Below are 12,741 nucleotides of genomic sequence, written 5' to 3' on the forward strand. Positions count from 1 at the left end.
TAACTTCCTGAGCCAGTAGCTTGCCCTATAAGTAAAGTTACAGCGCCTGAGCTGAGCTCAGCATTGCATTAACTGTCTGCAATTTGCACAATGTTGAGTTTATCGTCAGTGAGGCTGGCTCAGGCTCTACGCTGGGGCCTCTCTCACATTCTAGTGCACTTCCATTTCTGGTGCTGTGAAGCAGTTTTGAGATGTTCTTAGAGTTTCTTATTGCTGAAATGGGTATAATTTCCAATATTTATATGTTTCCCTCATCTTCATTGCTTGATTTTGATTGCAAGAAAGTGTCACTCATAGTCATTGAATGTCACTCATAATTACACTGAAATTATAAAAATGTCACACATAAGCAATCTGAAACCTTGGCAGCTATGCAAAGTGAAAATAAATAACGGTGTGGCCACACAAGTAAGATTATGATGATGATGAGTTACTTGAACTAAGTTGTTCGTGGGGCCCTCATAGAAAACTCGGCACCAATACGAAATATCACGATGTAATTTGATGTGAAAAGAAAACAGCTCTATAGTAAACCTTAGCAGGAGGAGGGCTACCTTTTCTGCCAGGGCTACCTTTTCTGTTCTCTTGTTTACTTGTCTCTAACGCTTGGAAAACCCCAAGCTCTATAGGAGTATCCAAAGTGTGTGCTCGTCAACAAACAGTCTGCGCATGTGCAATGATTCTGACTCTGAAGTCATCGAGCGTCATCAAGACTTCCGTGCGAAGGGGCGTAACTCTTAGCGTTACCAATTGAATAAAACCTCAGCCTTCTTTACAAACATGGCGGCTGTTGAAAGCTGGTCTCCGGACATCGAGAGCAGGGTGCTGCAAGACTGCTTCGTTAAAAGCATGGGTGAGACCGGCGTGGACGAGTTTAGGAAGCGCTACATCTGCTCCGATCCGGACTGCAGTGCGTCTTTCAATAAGGCGTGGAAGCTGAATGCGCACATGTGCAAACACACTGGCGAGGTAAGAGTGGGGGTGCTACTTCCAGGAGGAGTTTTACTTATCCTGACCAGTTCTGTTGTGCGTCACCCGCACTTAAACGGGCATAGGCACATGCATGGTTTTGCTGTTGCACCTTCGTCATGTGGAATCACTATTGCTTGTGGCGATTGCAGGCACAAGCGTTCAAAGTGTTTAGGCATGTATGCTAATAAATGTGTTTTACTGGAGTGATGTGGTATAGTCTATAACATTAAAGGCGACAGAGGGAAAGACAATTGTAAGATGGCATGTAGAGGTGTTCTAGGGCTCAAGTGTCTCAATAAAGGTAATGCTATTAACTGTTGTAAAGTCGATAACAATTAAATTAAGGAGTACAAAGACATGCATTTTGTTTTAAGGTCTGCCACCCTTCACCCATAAGAATTGAGAACAAATAAAATAATTAACAGACCTCTCCAGATGTCCTTAATTGGTCATAAACAGAATGCATTGTATGTTGGGTACTAGGGTGAAATTGGAGGAGAGGTTTTTATAATTGCATGCAGTATGTTATTAACACGATAAAATAATTAACATGGTTGAAATAAAGGCATTATGCTGAAGGAACTGTGCTTATGCAAATTCGCTAACCAGTCCTACGTTAGCTATCTTGCACACACTGTTCACCCACAAGTCCCTTTTGTATACACTGTTTGGAACGTTATCTCACTTTCCCAAGTACAGAATGTTGTTTACGTTCTTTAGAGGTCTGTAGCACACAGTTTCATTGAGTGAATCTTCTTAATACTTGGACCAACGAGATTTCTGATTGGGACCTGCCCTTGTATATTTTGTGGTGACATTTGTATTACCTGTTTGGAGGGCCCTATGGATGGGATCTGCATTATGTGAATCTGTGGTAGTGTTGAATATGGTTTCAGAAATTTTATTCTTTCTTTAACCTGGTTGTTTCAATCAGTGTGGCACTTACAGTTGTAATGAATGTATGATTTCATTGTATTTTGCATTCTAACAAAAGCCCTTTCCTAAGGCTGTTGGCTCACTCTCCCCTGGTCTTTGGGAGGCGCAACCTCTGATTTATGACTTATTTTCGCTGAACTTTATTTTGTTCTGCTGTTGTATTTGCACTTTATTCTGAGCTACTTGCTGTCTCTTCTTTTAAACTAACTCATACCATTTATTTCGCAACCTGTTATGATTTATACCTTTTTAGGTCTCGCCTAGACAGCGCTTGCGCTGTCTCTACGAGACATGCAGTGTACACTTTAGTGAGGAAGTTTCTGTGGAAGCTCCGCCCATCTTTTATATTGGCTTAGGTCAGTAACTACAGTCTTCCTATTGGTTTAAGGCTTGTTAGTCCCGCCTCATGACGATTAAGTCGTCATTTGTATCCTTCCAAGGCTACTGACCCCTTTACCGGCGCACTTCTTTCTGACACGCGGCCTAATCCGTCTGGAAGCGTGTGTGAGCGCATGCCCAGTCCTTGGAAGGAGAGGCGTGTCGATGCAATGTCACTGCCACACTAAGTGTTAATTCAATGACAAGACCAAAGACTAACAAATGATGCTTATCTATAATTGATTAACGGAACCATCTCACGGTATACGTTACCTAAGACTGTTAGAGCGACATTGATAAAATTGTTAACAGGCAAAGTGTGACAGCCCAGTTCAAGTACTTTGCTGCCTTACACCTAAAATAGTGAGAAATATCGTTAAGTCGTTTGTGAATGGAAGATAGATACCTTTTCACAGTGCATAGGATTGTGGGTATGCATATGCCCTGCTCAAGTCCCGCATGACGCTATCAGCAGGTCTACACGCCCATTAGGGCAAAGTCTCGTGACGTAACTGCGCTTGCACTGACAGCTCCAGCATTGAGTGAAGAGAGGGGCATGGCCATGCAGCTGTGCTGCTGGCAGACCCCAATCGCCCCCAGGCAATCCTCCAGTTGTTGAAAATTATATTCATTAATTTGTTTCTTCGCGGGTGGTGCAACCCTACCACAAACCTCACGTTTCCAAACAACAATTAAAAGGAGCGCGTGCCCTAATGAGAATTACGCGCACGGGGTCTTTTCACGAATTGCTGTGGCCTAGCTTTAAACAGAAGGCAGCGCGCGAGCTACTTCTCGGATTCCCGCAGGGAGTACAGTGAACGAATAAGAAAAGTTTTTTTTTTTTTTTCTCTATCTATCCGCAAGGCCTTATCTCAGCCAGCCTGCCACTGGCCGTTGCCCTCAGCAACTCGGCTCGGGGTACTCAGCACCACAATCCAGTCTCTCCACCCGGCAGCCAACTAGCCCAGCTGAACTGTGCGAACCACTTCACAGTCAGCCATTATCAGCCTTAGGCCAGTCGGGCCGGGAGAAATGCTCCATATATTTAACAGTATATCCCCATTCCTGTCACACGGAAAACAGTGGATGAAGACAAAGGGTTGTCTTTAATAGTACAAGAAACTTAAATCACGCCAATGTTACGGGGTGTAAATGCACATCATTCTCAAGTATAGATAATAAACAAAGCTAAAATCAAAATGATCACACGATATGCTCTTGAAGAATGTAATACATGCGAGAACGAAACCGTGGCTGCTCTGTAGCAAAGCACTGTGGGAATGCAAATTTTCCACGAGTATTGTGCTTCCTGCAGACGTCATTTCCCCGTTACATATATGAGGGTGCAGTACCTCAGGTGATTACTAGGTGTCCCTGTATAGTCAGGCTCTACACAGCTGCCAGGACACATTGAAAGAGCAGGAGCACTCCATAGTTTTAAGCGCAATCCTCCAGTTGTTGAAAATTATATCCATTAATTTGTTTCTTCGCGGGTGGTGCGACTCTACCACAAACCTCACTTTTCCAAACAACAATTGAAAGGGGAGCGCACGCTCTAATGTTGCGCGCACGCGATGACGTGGTCTTTCCCGAATTGCTGTGGCCTAGCTTTAAACAGAAGGCAGCGCGCGAGCTACTTATCGGATTCCCCCAAACATTTAACACAGTTTCTCTATCACACTGAGTACAATGAATGAGTACAAGGCCTTATCTCAGCCAGCCTGCCACGGGCCGTTGCCCTCAGCAACTCGGCTTGGGGTACTCAGCGCCACATTCCAGCCTGTCCAGCCCGTCTCTCCACACGGCAGCCAACTAGCCCAGCTGAACTGTGCGAACCATAGATTTAGCCGAGTACGTAAGCTTGGCCTCATAAGCATTAGTCTGGCCTGCACAGCAGTGCAGCTCAGCCAACCAACTTACGTTAAAAAAAAAAAAAAAAAAAAAACAGGTAGGCCCATCTATCAGCCACCTTGCCTCACAGCAAGCTGCCCAGCCGTACAGTTACAATAACGTAACTGAAACCTCATTCAACACGTGACGGCTCTTAACCATAAGACCGAGCATAAAGCTGCCACTGCATAGTTAGCAAATGGAATTGCAGATAAAACATACATCACACCAATGTTACGGGGGTATAAATTTAAATAATAAAGCTGAAAACAAAAATCATCCCGTGATATACTCTTAAAGAATAATCATGCGAGAATAAAACTGTGGCTGCTCTGTAGCAAAGCATTGTGGAAATGCAAATTTTCCATGAGTATTGTGCTTCCTGCAGACGTAATTTCCCCGTTAGATATATGAGGGTGCAGTACCTCCGGTGATTACTAGATGTCCCTGTATAGTCAGGTTCTACACAGCTGCCAAGGTTTCAAATTGCTTCTATGTGACATTTACATTATTTCAGTGTCATACGAGGCAATATTTCTCTCCATGTGTTCCCATACCTGGCGTGTCACGCAGCTTGGTGCTTACTTTCCCTCCATATTAAACAATAGTAGATGTTTCGGCACCCGGACTAATATGCTGCATGGCTAAATACATACAAGGTCCCAAAGGCGAGACCGGTGCATTGCAAATGCTTGTTTAATATGCTTTCATGGTTTGATTTTAATTTGTCTTGCTTTCATTTTAAAGCCTAATGTGATTTACTATTTACATTGTAATTTCATTGAAACTTGTTGTTCGAGTCCATTTGAAGAGCAGCCATCTTTAGGCGATTACCACTGGTCCAGTTCCATCAGAAGCGCTTAAAATTTGACCCTAGTAGAAAAGCCCCTATCAATCTCTTGCATACAAAAAAAGTCTTGATGTAATACTGGTAATGTAACTCGAGTGTTAAGTGTACTTGCTGAAGAAATTAGTGTAATATTTTAAAGGTTGGCATCCTCATGAAACAGCTATAGTTAATATGCCTGCTGCAGATTGTGTGTAACGTAGCTCTCCCATTTGCAGTCTGTGTAAGATAATGCAGTGGGTTAATGAGTTTGTTGCGGTTCACAAGTTACTGATTGATGCTGGTGTGTGTAGAATTCATATAGCCCGATGTCCAGGACCTATTGTTTGGGGTCATGGACAAGAAGTTTTCATTATTTGTCTCTTTCCCACCCCCTCTCCCACACACACACACACACACACACGCGGGCTGACCGTTCACAGTACCACATTATGGGTCTGTGGCAGAGCCATTGTCTGTAGTAATGGTTATATCTGTATCCATATGGTCATGTTTGACCTTGTATTTGCGGTTCATTAATGCAAAGCCTAAATTGTTATGGTGAGCCCTCTACAAAAATATTAACTCGGATTGTTCTATTTACAGTGAATATAGAATAAAAATACATACACACGTTAGCAAAGTTTAACAATGAGGCAGTGTATAATGCTCTTTCATTAGATGCAGATGCTTGAAAGCAAGATTTGATTCTTTGCCTTAAATAAAATGTTCACCCCAAAAATGCAACTAGAAACGTTTTTTTTTTTTTTTTTTTTGCTGAACTCTAGTGACATTTACGGTACCATTTCTTTAAAGCATCTTTTAATAAAATGAGTTTGATAAATGCTAGTGTACCCAAAAATATTCCGAATGGAAAAAACAGTGTAAAGCCAGTTTCCAAGAGATTATGGAAAACATAAAAATAAAGTTGGCAAAGCCAATAGGTCTGGCGCGGGTGGTCATCCTTTTGGTTTGGTCAGTGTATGTCTTGTTTTCAAACTGTTTTTTAAAACTCAATTGTTGTGGGAGATGCTGGCCCCTCACCATTAGAACAAAAACATTGGTTAAAAGCAAAATATTTTTTGGTCTAAGAGCACACTGCCATAGTAGTCCCAGGCAGTGAAAGAAGCTCCTTGTGAAAGAGCAGAATGCTGTCCCTCACAGCGCAGTAGATGGATATTTAATAAAAAAAAAAAATAATAATTCATGGGTACTACTAGACCTAATTGGGGTCCAACTATTTAATAAAGGCACACAAGTGCACCCATGGCAAATGTACTTGCATCAGTGCAGATTTTACGACTTTCGTTAATTTACTGAAGTAGGCCTGGTAATCGTACTCCTAGAAAATGTTTGTTTGTGAATTGCATCTTTAGCTCATGTGAGTAGTGCTTTTGCATGGTTAGCCCCACACTTTTTGCCTAGTTTTTTATGTAGTTTTAAATGTAGTGCACAGGGTCCATGCAAACCAGGTCCCCTGTGCCAGCCTTCCCTAAACACAAATCCTAATTGGCACTCATGCCCTCTGGAAGTCCTTAGTAAATGGTACTCGGAGTACCAAGGGCCTGGGAGCTAAAGAGCATGGTCCCCTCAGATTTTTTTTTTATTGTACCATGTACCCTGAGAGGCACCAACAAAGGTACCCCCTGAGAACCTGCCAACCATGCTGTGGTCTTTGACTGGCTGTAGGCAGCCAGCCAGCCAACACCAGACATGTTTCTGGACCCTTGGGTAGAGGTCCCTTGCTCTCTGGGACCAGAAACCATGCCTATCTTGGGCAAAGGTGTCATGCTTCATTCCCAGGTTGGGCTGGTGCTGGAAGAGGGGCGCTTCAAAGGCCTGCCGCCATTGCAGTTCAGATCCCTTCCCACCCCCCACAGCCTCTGCTGCTAGCAGCAGATGGCAGACTCTGGTTTACACCCCCCCCCCCACTTTGGTTAGGAAAACCAGCAGCAGAAATTCAAAAGAATAATTCTGTCAGCCCCAGCCCTAAGGTGGGGGGGGGAGGCGAGGCACAACTTTCAGTCCCCACCATCTTGAAAATGGGGAGACTCCTCCAATCCGTGCTATGTCTATGCCCCCTCCCATAGGGTGGCAACAATAGGGGTTCTGGCTCCAACGCAGTAAGGCTGCGCCAATACAAGAGTCAACAAAAAAATGCCAGTACTGCACTTCAATTCAATAGTTTCTGCTAATTGAGTAACAATCCTCAATTCGGAAAGACCAATCTTTTAGTCTGGTTTCTTATGAACATTTCTTTTTATTTTGGATTTTATTCCTAAAGTTTTTTTTCTATTTTTTGTTGGACCTTTTTTAAACAAAAATTATTTCACAACAAATAGAGACTTGAAAGGTATATACAAAAAACATCCAATATATACAAAGACATCAAAAAATGTCACAACTCACATATAATGTATATCACTTTACAAAATATTTAGTGGACACATTAAACATTCAAAGGACAACATAAAGTGCACTTAGAGACATGAACATACAAGACTAAACAAATTGACGACACATTAACAAATACAGCCTGTTCAGAAACAAGTGTAAACCATCATGATGGTCTATTATATGAAAATATGAACAAACAAATCTTGTACTAATCACGAGTATCCGCACCTGTTCTCAAAAAACTTTATTTAACACAGGGCGTTTACACTTGTTTCTGAACAGGCTGTATTTGTTAATGTGTCGTCAATTTGTTTAGTCTTGTATGTTCATGTCTCTAAGTGCACTTTATGTTGTCCTTTGAATGTTTAATGTGTCCACTAAATATTTTGTAAAGTGATATACATTATATGTGAGTTGTGACATTTTTTGATGTCTTTGTATATATTGGATGTTTTTTGTATATACCTTTCAAGTCTCTATTTGTTGTGAAATAATTTTTGTTTAAAAAAGGTCCAACAAAAAATAGAAAAAAAACTTTAGGAATAAAATCCAAAATAAAAAGAAATGTTCATAAGAAACCAGACTAAAAGATTTGTCTTTCCGAATTGAGGATTGTTACTCAATTAGCAGAAACTATTGAATTGAAGTGCAGTACTGGCATTTTTTTGTTGACCCTCCCATAGGGTGGCATAATGGTGTGTAGTCACCCCATGTAAGGTGCCCATTGGACCTACCTTCTACTCCTCTAAAACTCCTCCTAAATTTAGTATTTAGGTGGCTCCCCCAGACCTAGAACTCAGATCTGCGACGACCTTAAAAAAAAAAAGTGACCCTGCAGAGAAGACTGAAGACGGTGAATGCCTTGGCCCCAGCCCTACCAGCCTGTCCAGCTTCTGTGAACCTGCGACCTGTCTTGCAGCCAGCAACCTCTGAAACCCCTGGGAGGACTGCTGCCTTAGAAAAAGACTCAAATCTCCCATGGACAGTGGACCTGTCCTGAAGAAACCTATTCCAAAGACTCCAGATCTGCACCGATGGCCGGAGTCTGAGTGGCTCACCTGTGCAGTGAAGTCTCCTCAATGATCCTGACCTTGTGTCCAGTATTGGCGAACCTCTCCTGATTCTTTCCCCCCCCCCCCCCCCCTCAACAGCGCCTGCAGTGTGAATCCAAAGGCTCCCCCTGACCACAACCGGCTCCTATATGAAGACTCCGACGTTCAAAGGCGCCCCTGCACCTGAAGCCCCTGGGCCTTGGTGAGCTGAACTGACAGTGACCTTGGTCTTAAAGTTAATTATAAACAAAGTATATTTTTCTAAAATTGGTCTGATCTCTTAAGTCGTGTGTCCATTATTGATCACTGTTCTAATAAATGTCTTCCAGTCCTCTGTTAGGCCTAAGGCTGCCGTCCTACACTACCACTAATAGAGCACTTTAGGTTTTGAAATGAGCTTTACATTTTTGGGGAACCCCTGGACTGTGTGCACTGTATTGCCTCCTAGTGGCAATATCCTACAGAGCCAGCTTCCTACAGTGAGTAAATTATGTATGTACAGATTTGATTATCTAAAATTCTGCTGAGTGTTTGCAAGTTCACCTTCCCTCCACCCCTTTTTCTCACCCTTAAAAGATTTACTTATGCCCTTGTTGGGAGTAAATTTACTACTTGTTGAAGTGTGGAAAAATATTAGAGAAGAGCTGGTACATTTTTAAACATGCAAGTTTGTATGTTTGCACAGATTCATCTGGACGTTCCAACCCTGGAATTACCACTTTGTTATTTCCAGCCCCAGTGTGAAGATGTACAATAATGTAGCAAAATCTAGTAATTTCTAGCATCCAAACCCTGCTATATTATCTCAGGCATAATCCGGGAGTCTATCAGTGGTCTTGTATGAGATTGCTGCCATAATTTGTCACCTCACTGTGTGGCACCAAAGGGACAAGTGGATATTTTTTACAGGACAAGTAGGTTTAGGAAGCATCCTATCTCATGTTAATATCTTATTAAATTCCACACCCCTCTGAAGTGAAATGGCTAACCTTGAATTCAATGTTTTTTTCATTCTAGTGGTGATAATGTGTCCTCTGTTGGCTAGTAATAACCACTAAAGTACTATAAGTCTGTTTTTATTTTGCCGTATAGAAATAGTGATGGTTTGCATAACTATTAACTAGGGGATGTTCTTTCAAAAAATGTCATTATACCAGTGAATAGCTCATAGCTTGAGAAAACCATAGTCCTTTTTAGGTTGCCAAAGAAATGTCTACCACCCATGGAGTTTAACAAATTGTACAGCAGACATACAAAGCAGGAAATGTGTTAAAGGATAATTTTTGTAGTGGAAGGGTCTCCTTTCAGTACAAAAGCTAATCTTTATAGAACGTAGGCACCCTTGTGCTACGGTACATGGGTGTGTGCATTGGCGCATAGCAGCCAAGTGGGCCAGCTCAGAGGGGGAAAAACTACACCACATCTTAGTAGATTTGGCACGGTTATGCTCTTTTCCCATTCATGCAATGAAGCGCAGTAACCTTAGTTGCTGCGTTGCAATCATTTTTAGTAAATCTGGGTCCTTGTACCTAGCTTCAATGCAAGGAGGTAGGGAGTTTGTTAAATGAGTTGTCACATGTTATGTGTATGATGAATACAAATAATTCAAGTCTTCAAAACAAAATGCAAGGGTCCTCGATTTAACCCCAATCCTCTGGGCTTCATTTACATGTTGGTTGGAAAATAGTAGTCCTATATCCCCTGGACACAGTCATTGTGCTCCAAATATTTGAGGTCCTGTTCTAATGGGTTGTGGGTGCTACCAGCTTAAGACAAAGGTTGGGGAGGCCAAAGAAAAGTGACCCTCGAAGGGTCTCAATTTGTTGTGTATCCAGTGGTTATTCTTGTGGTGCACATCTTGTTTTTTGTTAGTGTGTATATTGGTGTGGATCTCATTGCCCTGTGTGTGGGGGTGGGGGGGGTGTAATAAAAAGCAGACTGGAACATGTGCTACTTGTTAAATCTACGCTGCTATGTATGATGCCTGTGAGCAAGGAGGTTTTACCTCAAACGCGTTAGGCCTGGAAATAAAGCTTTGAACTACCAAATGCCGGCTGCCTAAACGGTGTTTCTGCCTGCTCCCTGAACCGGGGAAAGATTGTTTAATACAAAAAAATATATATATATATACATAATTATCTCTATCCTATTGGCAGTCGCCAGTAGGTAGTTAGTACCTAGTTTCCATAGGAAAAGCGTTGTTTTGATTTGCTAATAACTTTGGTGTCTTTTGACGCATCTGTGCGACATTCTCCCCCAAAAAAGTATATCCAGGTCCGCTCCTATCCTGAAAGTTTGGGGGTGATTCGTCAAGCGGGGGCTGAGAAAAATGGGGGTTCCAAAACACATTTTTCGTGGGGTTCATTTCCATAGGAAATTTTGAGCCTGGCTACAGCCCGAACTGCTGAACAGAATAACCCCAAATTTGGCAAAAAGGTAGTGCTTGATTCAGAAAGCAATTTTTTTTGTTTTGTTTTGTTTGTTGTTAATCCGTTCAGTAGTTGTGTGAAATTCAAAAAATGAAAGTTTCGATATCTATGGCCGCGGTGGATTCGCGAACCCTCCCGACCACGAGCTTTATTCTAATTGGCTGTCAACACTCCAAACCAGGTAGTGTTGGCAGCCATCTTGTGACTCCATAGAACCGGTCACAAGAAAACAGTGAAATTTTTAAAAACAAAAGGGGCATGGTAGAAACACCCTGACCCCCTAGACCTGCTTGGGGGGGGGGGGGGTCCCACAAGGACCACCAGGGCCCAAAAGCGTGTTATAATTTTTTGGCGAAATTCGCACTGGTGTCGCGAATCCTGCCGAAATTAAAAAAGAAAAAAAAATGAAGCGTGGGCTCCGGTGCTTCATTTAATTGAGTCCCCCGGTTAGGCCAGGTCCCGGGGGCATTCCCAAGAAATATATGCGGGGAGCCCCCGCAGCCTGGGGGACTGCGACCCCCCCCCCCCCCGGAGCTTCCTTTTTAATGTGGGGGGCCTCCAAGGGCCCGCCCTGGGGCTTTTTTAACAAAATAAATAAACCTGTGGGGGGGGCTTGATAGGGGGGCGGGGGGGTCCCCACAGTCCCCGGGGACTGCCACTAATATGTATATGTGGGGGGTCCGTTACGGAGCCCCGGGGACCACCACCTCCCCGGGGCTGTGCACTAGGTGGGAGGGGGGCACTAGGTGGGAGGGGGGCAGCGCGGTCCCTTCCTGGAGCCCTTCATGGCCCTGGGGAGACTGCTGTTTGCTATGGCCGTGCCTGCCCTGTCATAGCAAATACTGGTTTGGATTTTGTTAGCAATGCCATGGGGGAATTGGTATTGTTCTCCCCCTCCCTCAACCCCCCACGGTCCCCAACAGATAGGACCGGCATGGGGGATGGGGTACCCGGGGCCAATAGAGGCCTCAGGAGGGGTGCTATGCAGCCCCCTCCATAAACAAAAAAAACATAAGTGGCCATGCCCTGGGGGATGGGGTCCCCAGTGGCCAAAAAAAGCAAAAAGAAGGGAAGCCACCCTTTTTTTTGAAAAGACAGGCATCATGCCGGAGGCCCCGCCCCCTCCCAGCGACACTCTAACGCGCCATGTGTCGCGTTTTAAATTGGGTCATTCATTCCCCTTCAACTAGCCCACCAGGTACCTCCAGTATGCGCCGCAGGGCTGCCTTGCAGAGAGGTGGTCCGAGGCCACGCCCCTTTTTACACCTCTCTGCAACGCAGCTCTGTGGCGCTTACTTGGAGGTACCTGATCGTGTTAGTAAATTAACAAATGCAGGCCTTCATTTTCAGGCCCCTTCATCCATCACCATTGGGCTCCAATACCTGTGAAGGGGAACCGCAAGTAAGTGCCAAAAAATGCATTGCACATTGCCTGGAAATGGAATCACAAGAACTGGGTGGGACATGCTCTACCAAACAATGGTCCTAAGAATGTCTACTAAGTACATCTTAACTCCTTCCGTGCTCATGACGGAACCACGCCGTCATGAGCCACGGTTGCCGTGTGCTCATGACGCAGTGGTTCCGTCATGCTGCTCCGCCCACGCGGCGCTAATTCCCCGCCTGTGCGGGCGATTAGCGCTGTGGGCGGAGTCATGACGGAACCACTCCGTCATGAGCACAGCCCAACCGTGGCTCATGACGGCGTGGCTCCGTCATGAGCACCGGACCACCGCGCTGTCCCCCCCCCCCCCCCCCCCCCCCCCGCACCCCCCAGCGCTGCGGCGGAATTTCCGCCGCAGCGCAGGGGTTAAAGTAGCAAGTTAGAACAAAGTCACTAGTGCCCGTAATCTAATTCTAA

At 44.2% G+C, this 12,741-nt stretch overlaps 1 protein-coding gene across 1 annotated transcript in view; it reads left to right on the top strand.

Moving 5' to 3' along the window:
* The first annotated feature begins 754 nt into the window (after positions 1 to 754).
* GTF3A (general transcription factor IIIA) overlaps positions 755 to 12,741 on the top strand; it is a 115,203-nt gene continuing 103,216 nt past the window's right edge. Inside the window, exon 1 of the mRNA XM_085621629.1 lies at positions 755 to 969. Coding sequence (XP_085477755.1) covers positions 781 to 969 — 189 coding nt within the window. The 5' untranslated portion in view covers positions 755 to 780. The remainder of the gene's footprint in view (positions 970 to 12,741) is intronic.

Source organism: Triturus cristatus, chromosome 8 (assembly GCF_964204655.1).
Source record: "Triturus cristatus chromosome 8, aTriCri1.1, whole genome shotgun sequence".
NCBI classification, from domain to species: domain Eukaryota; kingdom Metazoa; phylum Chordata; class Amphibia; order Caudata; family Salamandridae; genus Triturus; species Triturus cristatus.